The 12,924-nt window shown below is 36.5% G+C and overlaps 1 protein-coding gene across 8 annotated transcripts in view; it reads left to right on the top strand.

The window, feature by feature from the left end:
- The window catches only part of EPS8 (EGFR pathway substrate 8, signaling adaptor), a 190,587-nt gene that overhangs the window by 124,126 nt on the left and 53,537 nt on the right, over window positions 1–12,924 (top strand). For 7 of the 8 annotated variants that reach the window (XM_090043540.1, XM_090043539.1, XM_090043538.1 and 4 more), the window contains 4 exons: window positions 4,551–4,601; window positions 7,049–7,116; window positions 10,702–10,863; window positions 11,078–11,227. In XM_090043540.1, coding sequence (XP_089899666.1) covers window positions 4,551–4,601; window positions 7,049–7,116; window positions 10,702–10,863; window positions 11,078–11,227 — 431 coding nt within the window. The remainder of the gene's footprint in view (window positions 1–4,550; window positions 4,602–7,048; window positions 7,117–10,701; window positions 10,864–11,077; window positions 11,228–12,924) is intronic. The other variant, XM_090043541.1, reaches the window with a different exon arrangement.

The raw sequence follows: 12,924 nt of genomic DNA, 5'->3' as shown, positions 1-12,924 counted from the left end.
GATGCAAAAGCAATAATAAAAGAGAGAGCTATCTGATTAAAAAGAATAAACTCAATAGTTTTGACAGTTTTATTAATTCTCCTTGGCTGTGCTTGCTCTGGAGCCTCAACTTTAGCCTTAATAATTTACTTCATGCATGGAGGGAGCTGTTGCAATGGCCCTGGGAAGTTGGGTGATTAAAATGGAAATTGAGAACATAATGGCAGAAGAATGTTAACTTTCAGTAAGTCAACAAATTCCATGGCTTGTTTTCAAGAGTCACAGTAAAAAATACGCATATTTAAATACTATGCAGTAGACTGGCGAACATTTCATTGTTGCATTTTAGACTGTCAGAATGATATGCATGAATATTAATTGGGCGTTTTCTAATATTAGAAACTTTCAACTCTTGGATTACATTCTAGTATTTCATCAAAGAATTCTTTTGAAAATACTTGGTATATGTGAGGGAAAAAAAACAGCCTGACCTCAGCCTCAACAATATAAGTTTCCATCTTCTGGCTGAAAAGGCATGCAAGATTTTTTTTTTCCCTTCTTTTAAAATCATATGCATATGAAAAAAAAATAATTTAGGGCTCTAATGAATGTTGTAACTTTTGGTCAAATAACTAAAAACATGGATCAAGCCATATTTGAGGAGAACAAAGGGTAGAGCAATAACTGCCAGTCCAGAATTACATTAAGTAGTTCAAAATAAAACACTTCTCAATAACGAGGGCCGTCACGAAGTGAATGCATCATACACATCTTATTTGGAAGCCTCAAAATAGGGCTCTAGTATAGAATAGGCTTCATGTTGTCCTTCTGCCTGTGGTCATCCTTAGAGCAGTAGTTTTTTTTGTACTTCCTCCCACTAAAAAACATTTAGCAGTTATAGCTTGCTTTTTTCTTAACCTGTTTCTGTAAGTAGCCTTTGTCATCACATGTAAGAAGGGAAGAAAAAGCACCAAGAAAATAATTTTGTCAAATTTTCTGTCCATTCCTATCAAAATTAGTTTGGCTTTTATAAACAATTGGTGTTATTTAATCAAGTTTAATTTTAGCAAAATAAAAAGTTATCAAAATGTAGTATTTAGAAAATCAAACTTTGAAAACAGTAATTTTTAAGGTAGGCTTTGGATAATAAAAATGGGAAAAATGACTCTTTAACAGCAGAGAAATTGCACCTTTTAAGCAGCTGGAAACCTAGGATTACATTAAACTATCCTACATGTATTGGGAATCATGTGCGTCTCAAGAACAGTTTGATGTGGAGCCAGTCTGAAGATTACAGGAATAAATTTTATGAAAAAAATACGTCGAGAAATAATCCCCAACTTGCATACATTTTTTCATGGGCTAAAACCAATGTTTATTCATCAAGTTGTTCAAAGTGGAAGATTTGGACCAAGGATTTGGAAAAAAAGGTGCACATTTAGAATTGAGCTCCTCAATACACGGCTTGGTGGAAAAACTTTAAGAACCATATTCCTGGAAAATATGGATTTCCATTAAAACTCAAAATGCTTCACATTTTGTTAATTTCTCATCAAAATTTCATTTTAAGAAAAAATTTCCTTTGGCAGAAGGAAGGGAGATTTTGATAATATATAAAAAAAAATAAAGGACTGAAACCTTTTGATATATTTTACAAATAGTCTTTCATTTTTTATTATGTTATAATGCAAAGTAAAAACAAAGTTGAAATTGGAATGACATTATCCCATTGGAAAAAAAATGTTTTTATGAGCCCCAAACATATCTATCCTTTTCAAATTTTCCCTGAAGGCAAATTTAGGAAACTTTCAGGTACCATTCTTATTTGAGCTAAGCTTCCTTTCTTAGATTTGAAACACTTTATAGAACTGAGTTTGTACTCATGACTCCTAAATTGTATATAGACCTCTGTGGGTGCTCTGTCCCAAAGAATGCTGTATGTTCAGCTTTCCCCATTGAGCCCAGCAGAATTACTTGTATAGATAAGCATTTGCAAAATCAGGAAATGACTGCTTTTTTCCTTTGTTCGTAAAGATACTTTGATAATGAAATCTATTTTGAATGTTTGTTTTTAACTTCTCGAAATATTCATTTGTTCCTAATGTTTACCTCAAGAAAGGTTGATGATTAATTTATCCCAAATTCCCTTTTTCTAATATGGTTAATCGTGAGCCTTGAAATAATTTGATGTGATATTTCCATCTGCCACTTTACTCAAAGCTTGTTGAAAATGGTAAAACAAATGGTTTAATGCTGCAGAGTGAAAATGAGCAGATTCCTTTAAGATTATAACCTTGAATTCCTTTCATCAATCTTAGTGTAAACCTAGAGCCAACATAGTTTATACCAATAAGACTCCAATAAGCAAATGGATTTGTTCAACTCATCAAGCACCACAAGGCTCCAGGCATTTAAGGTTTCTGATTTCAGTGCTGAGGACAAGGGGACTCTAAGAAAGCCCTAAAAAAAAAACCAAAAAAAAAGGCCATTGGGAGAAACGCATTTTGTTTGTGAAGTCTGCCGACAGTGATTGGCTTCATTGTGATAACATGAAAGTTAGAGTAAGCAAGTGCCATTAGGGAGACATTAGAAAGGAGCAGAGTTTGGCACGAAGACTTATCAGCATATAGATCCCTAAAGACCAGGCAGGATAGTTTTGCTATCATGCTGGAAACTGCAGCTGTTTAAGGCTCATTATTAGCTCTAGTACAGAGTACTTGAGGTTCTCTACCTGTCTGAGTGGGAGTTAGGGGATGGGAGATACGGTGAGTGAAAATGGGGACGTAGCCTTAGGTTTGGCCAGGTAAACCTTAGACACAAGCCAAAGCTTTTAGACGAAACCTGGACTGAGGATGGTTTTGTTTGGCTGCTTGGTTGGGGTTTTTTTCTTATATACTTACCAGGTAAGACAAAATTCAGAAAGGGGATACATTTTAGACATTAATCAACTGTGGGCATACGGGATTGAGAGAGGAATGTGAGGACTCTGCCTGTTCTTCAACCAGCGCATGCTAGGAAAGTCACAAGAAGTGACCTGGACAGGGGTTGAATAATAAGAACCTGAGTGGTCCTTCTCATGGGCGGAAGTGAAGTTTGCTAAATATTGGTCTTTAAATCTGGTCTTCCAGATTTTTTGCTTACATCTGTCAGAAACTGTATTTTTGAACAGTTCTAATACATTCGTGGTTAAAAAAAAAAAATTCCCTACATAACCAATTAGTCAAAGGCCTGTGTAAATGCTTGTGGTCTCTCTGAATATCAGTTTAGTTTTGCCTGAAAGCTAGACTCGAGCAACTGTGAACTGTATAATACACTAATGGGAAATATAGCCTGAAAAGAGGACTTCTTCCCATAGAATTTTTTATTCCTCTTGATAATATAGTTTTAAGGTTTCTGCCTGGATTGTGCATCTTTGTCCCAAAGGTAATCTAAACTGAGAAAATCCATAGTGGGCAGCATGGTATTTTCCATAAAATGCAACCTTGGAAGGTAATAAATGGTAACTCAGATATGGAAGATGTTCTGCTAAATATCACACCTTGGCAAATGGCTGAAACATGTCTCTTGGCACTGAAGGTGTCATGGAGCAGAGCCTGTTAGCCGTCTCATGATATGCATAGGTGATCATTGTTTAGTGATGAATATAAGGAATTCTGTACACCTCAGGGGATGCCTCTCAGACAGCAACATAGCTCATCATTACGGCGATGTAGTGTTGGCAGGCACAAAATGATGCCGATGTTTTGTCGCCATAGTGACAAGCTACCTCATTATAGCACATTGCTATGGCAATGTAGCTTCTAAAAATAACCATGCACCACCAGGATGGTACAGTAACAACTGTTACTGCACCATCATTTAGTACTTCCTTTTGTGTTTAGTACTGAACTTTTGTGTTACAAATTTGAACCTGTTTCCAATCACTTGCATCTGTTTGTGTAATTTCTGTCCCTAGCTCAAGTGTCTGCACGTACCTCGGTTTGGCCACCTAGAGTAATGGTAGGCCCCCCAGAAGCACTCCTAAGATGGAGGATCTGAATAGTTGTTTTCACTAAAGAGGGTAGATATCTTTTTCAAAAATTGAATCGTGGCCTCTGCTTTAATCAATATAACTGTATGGTAAAGTTTCCTAAATACTAGATTTTAAGCGTGTGTGTGCACTTGAAAACCTGCAAATGACTTCCAGACTTCTTGCTTTTATCAATCAGAAACTTCTACTGTAACCCCTGTTTAGGCCAGTGTTTCTTTAATTTATAATATAAATTTATATTTTAATATTAATATTCTTATTCTCTACCTACACTATAGTGAATGAAGATGTCTCCAAGCTTCGGAAACATTTGGCAAATGTCAAAATATTGTGCTCTCACTTTGTTTGAAAACACCCACCAGGTTAAGCTTATAAATCAGAGGATACAGTAGGCTTTCTGCATGGCATATTTTCTCCTTTACTGTATCTAATTGTTTGCAGTTAGTAAGTTACGACTGTTGGCCTTTCACCTTTGGCATGGAAATAATCTTAGCTGTTGGGTTAAACTAGACATTGCTTTTTAATTCCCTTGTTTTGCTAGGAACAGAAGGACTTTATTTCTTCAGATCATCCTCCAAACAAAAAAAGAAAGGTAGCAACTGTACTAGAACTGGTTCACTTAATGGTTGTTTTTTTGGTTTTGGTTTTTTGGGACGGGAGAGGGGAATGTGTGTGGCTTTTTTTAAAGCTTTTAAATAAGTAATATGCTGCAAAACAAAAATATTAGTAACAGTTAAAATGAATGAAGGAACTTTTTGTATTGGGATTTCTAATAATGAAATTATTGCAGTAGATGGGAATGTTTTATGAAAAATCTATGAGCCCAGTCCTAAATTTGGTACTCATCAGTGTTCTGGTATTTGGTTGATTGTACTGCAGACTAATCTCATAAAAACAAGTTGGATAATTGCTGTAAGATTGCCCATGTGTAGCTGTATTCTAGCAAACAGCACTAGCTTTTTTGGAAGAAGGATTGCAAATTTTAAAGGGTGCTCTAACGGCTTCATTTCCATTTCTGAGGCTATAAGCAGATATAACCAAATAAAGTAGGTTGGCTGTGCCAGGTTGATCCACTTCATTGGGCAACATAGACACCATCTGTTTTCTTGCAGGATTGGGCCCCTGCTACTCCCAGGGCTTCAGAAGCCCACTCTTAAGAACACCTGCAAACAGGGATACCCTGGGTTCCCTGCTTGCAGATGTATAGCCCAGGAATCACCTGGCAGGGGATTCCCTGGGTGCATGTACGTGCTGCTGTGCCCAACTCGGGGCACACCTCTGCAAATGTTAATTCCATGGGCCACAAAGGATTGGGCCCCTGAAGCCCTAAAATCACCTACCTGGGACAGTTGGAGAGCACAGGCAGCTCTGGACTGCTTGTGCTCTCCCACGATAAAGCAAACAGATGTATGACACACGAGCGGCACAATTTTATACCATCTGTCACAGCCACAAATTTTGGGCATTTGTGGTGCAACAAGGGTCAGGGACATCTGTTTGCTTGGCCTGTATGTCGCCATAAAAAATTACTGCCACCAAAGACAATGTCTGTTTTCAGCCTGAGATGCACAAAACAGCAAGGAAATTATGGACCTGCAAAGCATCAAGGAGCTCCTACAGAGCGATTTCCCAGTAAAATTGTGAAAGCTAAGGATGCTTACTTTTTTTTAAACCCCTGTAGTCTATCTGGCTTGAAATATCTGTGTAAAGAACACTGTTTGGGAAAGTCTTTGTTCTGTATTGATCTAGGACCTCAGCAGGTGTGTTTCTCCTGATGGCTTATAGTACCCTTGCAAGGTATTTGTATAGCTTTATAGACCCTAAGGTTTTCTAGAATACTACTTTTAACAAGGATCAGGCTTTATTTTAATTGAGCTGAAGTGAGTATTTTGAAGTAATTGTATTTCAGGCTTTTAGTATAATAGCACCCTTAATTTCACAAACAATTCAGTTGTGTTTTTTGCTGAAACTGACTAAATATCCGCCTTTCTTAGCTCACAGTTAAATTAATCAAAATGCCCATGTATTTTGTCTTTTAGCAAAAAAATGAATTGCATTTTTCATTCATTACACAAAATGAAACCCAATTGTGGGGGAGAGGAGGGAGCAATTTGCTTAAAGCGAAAGTTAATTCTTGCAAACCTGACACAGTCAGGTCTCCTGTTGATTTCAGTGGGAACTTTACCTGGTGAGGGGCTGTAAGATTCAGCCTTTCAGCACTTGTGATGAAAGGTTCTAAGTAATGTATTCAGAATTTTTTTTCCATGTTAAACTAATATGAGAAGCTTTTTCATTAATTGTTTCATTAACATTTTTCCACTGGCTTGTAATGAGGTCAAAATGATATTTCTGATTTTGCAGCATTTTATAGTGTTCAGAAGAATGATGCTTCTGTTAGAATAATTTAACATGGCTGTTCCTTATCCTGTCATCTGTGTGTATGTATGTGTGGCTTTTTTAACTTTTTGAGCTTATTTCTCCATTTAAATCATTTTAAATAATTCTGAAGAAATAGAGATGAGGCCTGTTTCAAAAGTCTCTCCAATATTCAGTTTCCAGTATTCATAAGACTGAAAGTATTTCCTCCTAATTCCTGGGGCATTTTAGCTGTTGAATTCTGCATAGCAAGGCATACATCTGACTTCAGAGCACACTGATTCACATACAAAAAGCCTTAAACCAGTTTTGCTATGATTATCTAAGTGGAAAGCCAGCAATTAATAAGTGGATTACAAAACAATGTATTTTCAAATGGTATTTAAATCTCTGCTGTCTGGCTGTATCCTGGTGTGTTGTGATGTGACTAGCTTTTGTTTTTATCACCTGGTTCCACTTGGTAGTGTTGGGGTGGATATATACTTTGTGTAGTGCTACAGGAAGGTGAAGGTTTTTCCTCTGGGGTTAATACTAACCAGCTTTTCATTCATTTCATTTATATGCATCTCATGGATACTTGACTAATGCCATACTTTTAAAAGCTATAAGCTCTTGAGCAATATGGAAGCTGGTGAATTACAGTGTCTGTCTTCTTTTTTTCAGAGCAAAGAAAGAATTATGCTCGGGATAGTGCCAGCAGTGTATCTGAAACTTCACAGTATCATGTGGAGGTAAAGAAAAAAAAATTCTAATTAGAAAAATCTCTCTTATCATAACAAAAATATAGAGTAAAGTACAAGCTCATGTATATTCATCTTCTAACACAGTTCACCATAATATGCAATGATTTTTCCCCAAAGTTCTGAATATAAATCTGGAGATATATAAATCAGCTATAATGTGTCGTGTCACTTTCAAAATAAGATGCATTTAAATGTATCTGCAGTCTGGCAGTCATATCACGTAGGGCTGTAGTTGTGTCAGATTTCATAAGCTGAGCAGAGTTAAACTAGTCATTATGGGCATTTATACACATCCCTTTGGATCCCATGATATGCTAGAGATCCACTGCTTTGGAGTGGACTCAATTAATCGAGTCTACTCCACACGCGATCTGACATGCACTGCATTGCGCTGCACTGTGTGCAGTTGTATAAGCAGCAAAATGGGTATCAATGCTGAGAAAATGGCGCTGATGCCCATTTTGAATTAAAGCACCTTTGAAGTGTTTTATTTTAAAAGCTCGCCACTGCCATTTTCTCAGCGCTGACGCACATTTTGCTGCTTATACAACTACAAGTGTCGCAGTGCTGGGTGCTTTTCAGAGTGCCTGGCACTGGGGCGCTTGCACGTGTTAAAATGCTGCATGTGAAGGTCTCTGCAAAATGCAAGTGCATCAGGAAGTGTTGTTCATAATTCAGTAGGTGATGCTCTTCTTTTTTTGAACCTGCCTTCCACTAGTGCTGACGGACAGAACTGAGAGAGTATGCACTTTTGGAACCTCATAATAGATGTTGTCTAAAATGGAGGCTTTGACTTATTATAACCCTACAAGATCCTTGAGCTGTTATCCCTGCTTTCCTGATCTTAACCCTAAGACCATGACTGGATTCCAATGTAATTAATTAAGTTTTGCTTAACTAACCACTAGCTGGAACTGCAGAATATATTGCCTAATTCCTGTTTTAAACTCTTCTGTAGAGTCTTAAACTCTACTTTTATATTGTTGTCATTTGTCAACTTAACAGGTAGGTCAAATTAAATTATATAGGGAATTAAGTCCTAGATGATTCTATATATTATTTTTAAAGGACTTTATAATCCACTGAACAATAAAGCCATCTAAAATAGAATGCATCATATTATAACCTTAATTTGACCTGGCAGGAAAAATAATAATCTGGCAACTAAACGTCCTTGTAATAGATTTATAAAGCATGGTCCTGCAAATGCCACATGTTTACCGTTCCTCATTGTTCGGCTTTAAATTCAGACCCTGTGGAAACTGGTTCATGTCTTATCGTTCTCTAGCCCTGTCTTGCATCTGTTCCTGTAATACTCAGCTTGCAAGGAAATGCTTAAACGTTTTTAACTGCCTATGTGTTTTTGCCTCATTTAATTTCTAAAATTATGTCTCTTGACATAAATATTAAAATTGTATTTGATGTGACAAACTTTCTAAGGTGAACAGTCAAAATCTAATTGCTAAATTCCATTTTACCTTTTAATTTTTTTAATTCAGTTTCTTTTTCATCTCTGTAATAATATTATTTGTTCATATGCAGTTGTATATTTGCTATCTTGCTTATACAGTTAAGTGTGGTATTATACTGCATTTGCTGGAAGCCCACTTAATTCCTTTAAAACAAAATCAGGTGATTTAAAAGCTAGATCTATACAGGCTTAGCCATAAATACAATTCAGATTGATGAGTAGGCTTGAACATTTGGATCAGAATGTAAAACTGGTATGTTTATGGGCAACCTTGAATTGTTGATATTTTTAAGCCAGAGAAGGACGATCAGTCCAAGCTCCCATATTGGCATATAAAGCCAAAGTTGCATCTCAGATTCTGTATGGCACTGAAGTATGGGGCTATGCCTCCAGTAATGATGTAGACACACCTGAAAAAATAAGTTTTTCAGGGTTCTTCTGGGTCTTTCTTCTTTAAGTTCTGCATCCTTTTTAAGATTAGAGACGGGATTAGATTCCATTATGACTGATATTATTATTATTAGAGTGGCTGGATTCTGGTTTCAAATCCTGCCTCTTCTATCGTCATGCTTGCTCAAATTGTTCTATATAGAAGACATCAATAATTCCCCTTCTCTTCAATCTCCCTAGCTAGCTTTTCTTTCCTGCACTTCTGCACTTTCCAGGATGGGACACTATGTAAAGACAATGAAAGACTCTTCTTCCCCCTTAGAAAAGGTCTGGGTTTGCCAGAGGTTCCAAGATATTGCCAGGCAGAACGACTTTGTAGTGGCCAGGGCCCTCTATATATTCTTTGGAAATTAGATTGGGAAGAGAAAGGTATTTACCACTGGATCTCAATAATAAATGGAGAGCCTCTTTGACTAGACTCGGGACTGAACAGGTGCCCGCAGCTGTTTTAGCTGGACGTAGACTTTCTATTTCAAGGGCTAAAAGATGTTGTCCAGCCTATCTAGTGTCTTCCAAAATTCCTATCCATTTTGTTTTAGAGTGTCCTTTATATAATGACATAAGGAGAAAGTATTTATCACTGTTCTTGCAGAAATTGACATACTTCTCAAATAGAGAGAAATTAATATGGCTCCTCCAGCAAACGGGTCCATATTTAGTAAACTGTCTTGCAATTTTTGCTTATAAGGCTGAAGCCATCAAAGCTAAATATCCTTTTCTGTTGATATGACCAATAAACTTTATTACTATATTTGTTTTTTACTGTGTTAATTGTGGACCTATGCACAACATTTTTATAGATTTATGATCTGATTTATCACCATATTTGTACTTGATGATGTTAATTCTTGTAGTAGGAATAATGTTTTTATAATGGTTGACCCTATTTTATTATTTTATTTGCATTTTTGTTTAAATTTATATTATGGTTGTATGTTGTGTTGATTTCGGGAGCATGGCTTTCAGCCAGATGCCTTAATGAATTGAATTGAAATTGAATTGATGTTTTTAAGTATCAGAATCATAATTGCAGGGAAGCTGAATGGGGAAATGGCAATAAGACAGCATTTCCTCTTTAGCTGGATGATTTAAAATGTAGTCCAAGCTGGAAGTGAACAAAAACATTTACAATATTAACATGTATTTTGTGGCTTCTGTGAAACAAGTGAGTCGTCTATCCAGAAAGTATTTCTGTCAGAAACAAGTACAGATCACCATTACCCTCAGCGTGCTAGTTGGCAGCTTGAGCAGTAATCTGAGGACCCTCCTCATCAGGGTTGAGGAAAATTGACAGGGGGTTATAGGGCAGCCTCCCCTGCTGCTAGCTGGACCCTCATTCTCCAGCACTGCTGGGCTGTCACTTCCTGAAAGCTAAATTAATGTTCTGAAATTTAATCCCAGTTGTGATTCCTGAAAAATGTTAGACTATCCCAGTGTAGTCTGCCTGTTAATAAAATGATAGAGGATGACAACTCATGACTTTGAGTAGTCGGTTGATTTGTTTATATGATGTCATATTATAAATAAACTCCATTTTAAATTCATTTTTTGTTTTTCTATTTCAAGGCAGCATAAATGTTGAGAATACTTTGTCTTGGGAAATGATATGTACTTTTTTTTTTTTTTTCTTTGCCCCTCGTTTCAATTGTCAGCACTTGACCACTTTTGTTTTGGACCGAAAAGAGGCTATGATTACAGTAGATGATGGAATAAGAAAGCTGAAATTGCTAGATGCCAAGGGCAAAGTGTGGACTCAAGATATGATTCTTCAAGTGGATGACAAAGCTGTCAGTTTGGTGGATTTAGAATCAAAGGTAAGAGCTGCAAGTGGCAGCCTGATTTTTCTAAGAAGGAAAAGAAAAGATAGCAGCGGTGAAAATGGCATGTATAAATTTGGGGATTTTACTTACTGCTTTGTAACTTCAACTGTGTGTGTAACCAGAGTAGATTTTAACAGCTAAAGATATGGAATTTTTTATATGGGCATAGTTTTGGGAGACCAAAATGCAGTTTTTTTTCTTCATGCAGAATGAACTTGAGAATTTTCCTCTGAGCACAATTCAGCATTGCCAAGCCGTGATGAATGCATGCAATTACAATTCCATTCTTGCGTTAGTATGCAAGGAACCAACCCAAAACAAGCCAGATCTTCATCTTTTCCAATGTGATGAAGTTAAGGTAAGGCAAGAAGAGACCCACTTCAGATTATTTTGACTTTTATGATTTTCTGAACTGCTAAGGACAAGAGGAAAATAGTCAGGGGTATTTCCTCAAAAAAAAAAAGTTTGTTTTGTTCATTTATTCAATTGACTGTGTTTCAGCTGTAATGCATTTATGATACTAATTCTTCATAGTATCATTCCGGTTCTTCAGAGTTATGCATTTCTAATACTAATTCTTTTATGTCTATTTTGCAAGAGTAATGGCATCTTAGTGGGTTGAAACCTTAATAAAATAGATATATGCAATTTGCAAAGATTGCAAGATTTAAGATTTAGTTTAGGCTTGCAGTCTACTGAGGATCTATTGGGTATGCATGTAGTATGCAACTTACGAGGAAGGAGATATAAGATAATTTAAGAGAGAAGTGAAAATGTTTAGAGCCTGATGAGAAATCCATCTGTTTTTAAATCTATTTTCTTATCTGCTGTTGTGTCATTGAGCAATTAAATCTCTTCTACAGACATATTAATATAGATGCACTGAACACATACTCTGTGTGGGAAATCAGATTGTTTAGCGTTGAACCAAACTTCTAGTCACCCAAAGGTGCACAAATTAATAAACTATTCCCAGAATAACCAAGTACTAAGTGACTGCACAGTAACCGGTATTACTGTGCAGTAGCATCCCCACACAGTTGTTTTTCTGATGCTACTGCACAGTAGTGTTGTGTCATGGTTAGTGCCCCACAACGCTACTGTGCAGTAGGGTCTCATGTAGATACGGCCAGTGAGCAATAGCATTTTTTGCTCAAAACTAGTAGGGGGTAAAGAAGTAAGGGGACTATTATTCAGTAAAAATAACAGAACTGGAAATAGAAGACAATTTGTTTGCTTCAAATTAAAGATTTTCTTTCAACACTTTAGAGTAAAAATACTCCTTGACCATACTACTTTATTTCTAGGTTGTGTGTCTTAATTTATGCTTGTGAAGCTCTATAATTTGTATTGCTGCTTCAAATCCTGATAAATAAATTTTATGGGGTTTTTTAAATGTTTTTTCACAGTAAGTTATAGTCATGCTATTAGATTTCTTTTTTACTTTAATCATGCAGTACAGTTTCTTGCAATGAAACGTCTGGAATTGGTCTAGGGTTAATTATGTGAAGTCTGCTGGTTAATTCTATGACTAATCACAGAAAATTTTTAATTCTTTGGCACTTTGGGAACTTTGGGATTATTTCATGTTGTAGTCTGTTAGAAGATTACAATTGGGGGTACGAAGCTGAAGTCTCTACTTGGAATCAGGGAGGTCTTAAACCTAGCTCACTACATCCCAAATAAATATTCTCACACTAGAGTCCAGTAAGCTTAACTCTATAGCTAAAAGGCACTTCCTTCACATATTGGAGACCTAGGTTCAGATATCTGCCCTGTATCGAGCAATCTGTTGTTTCTTCTGTCCTAGATAAGTCTCAGTCTTGGATGGGTGTCACACTCAAATATAGATTAGAAATTATATCCTGGAAGATTCCAACTCTGTTTATGTGCACTCAATGCTCAGTTAATGGTAAAGCCAATGCATTCCTTCCCCTCTTCATTTTTTTAACTTTGTCTTTGCAGTCTCTTCCTTCAAACAACAAACAAACCTTCTCCCTTTCCCCTTCCACTTATTAATCAGTCCAGTGCAAATACTATCAACCCAATTCATTT

The sequence above is a fragment of the Crocodylus siamensis genome, chromosome 4 (assembly GCF_052110815.1).
Source record: "Crocodylus siamensis isolate JL-2025a chromosome 4, ASM5211081v1, whole genome shotgun sequence".
NCBI lineage: Eukaryota > Metazoa > Chordata > Crocodylia > Crocodylidae > Crocodylus > Crocodylus siamensis.
The sequence above is the reverse complement of the archived record's forward strand: the minus strand, read 5'-3'. Positions and strand labels throughout refer to the sequence as shown.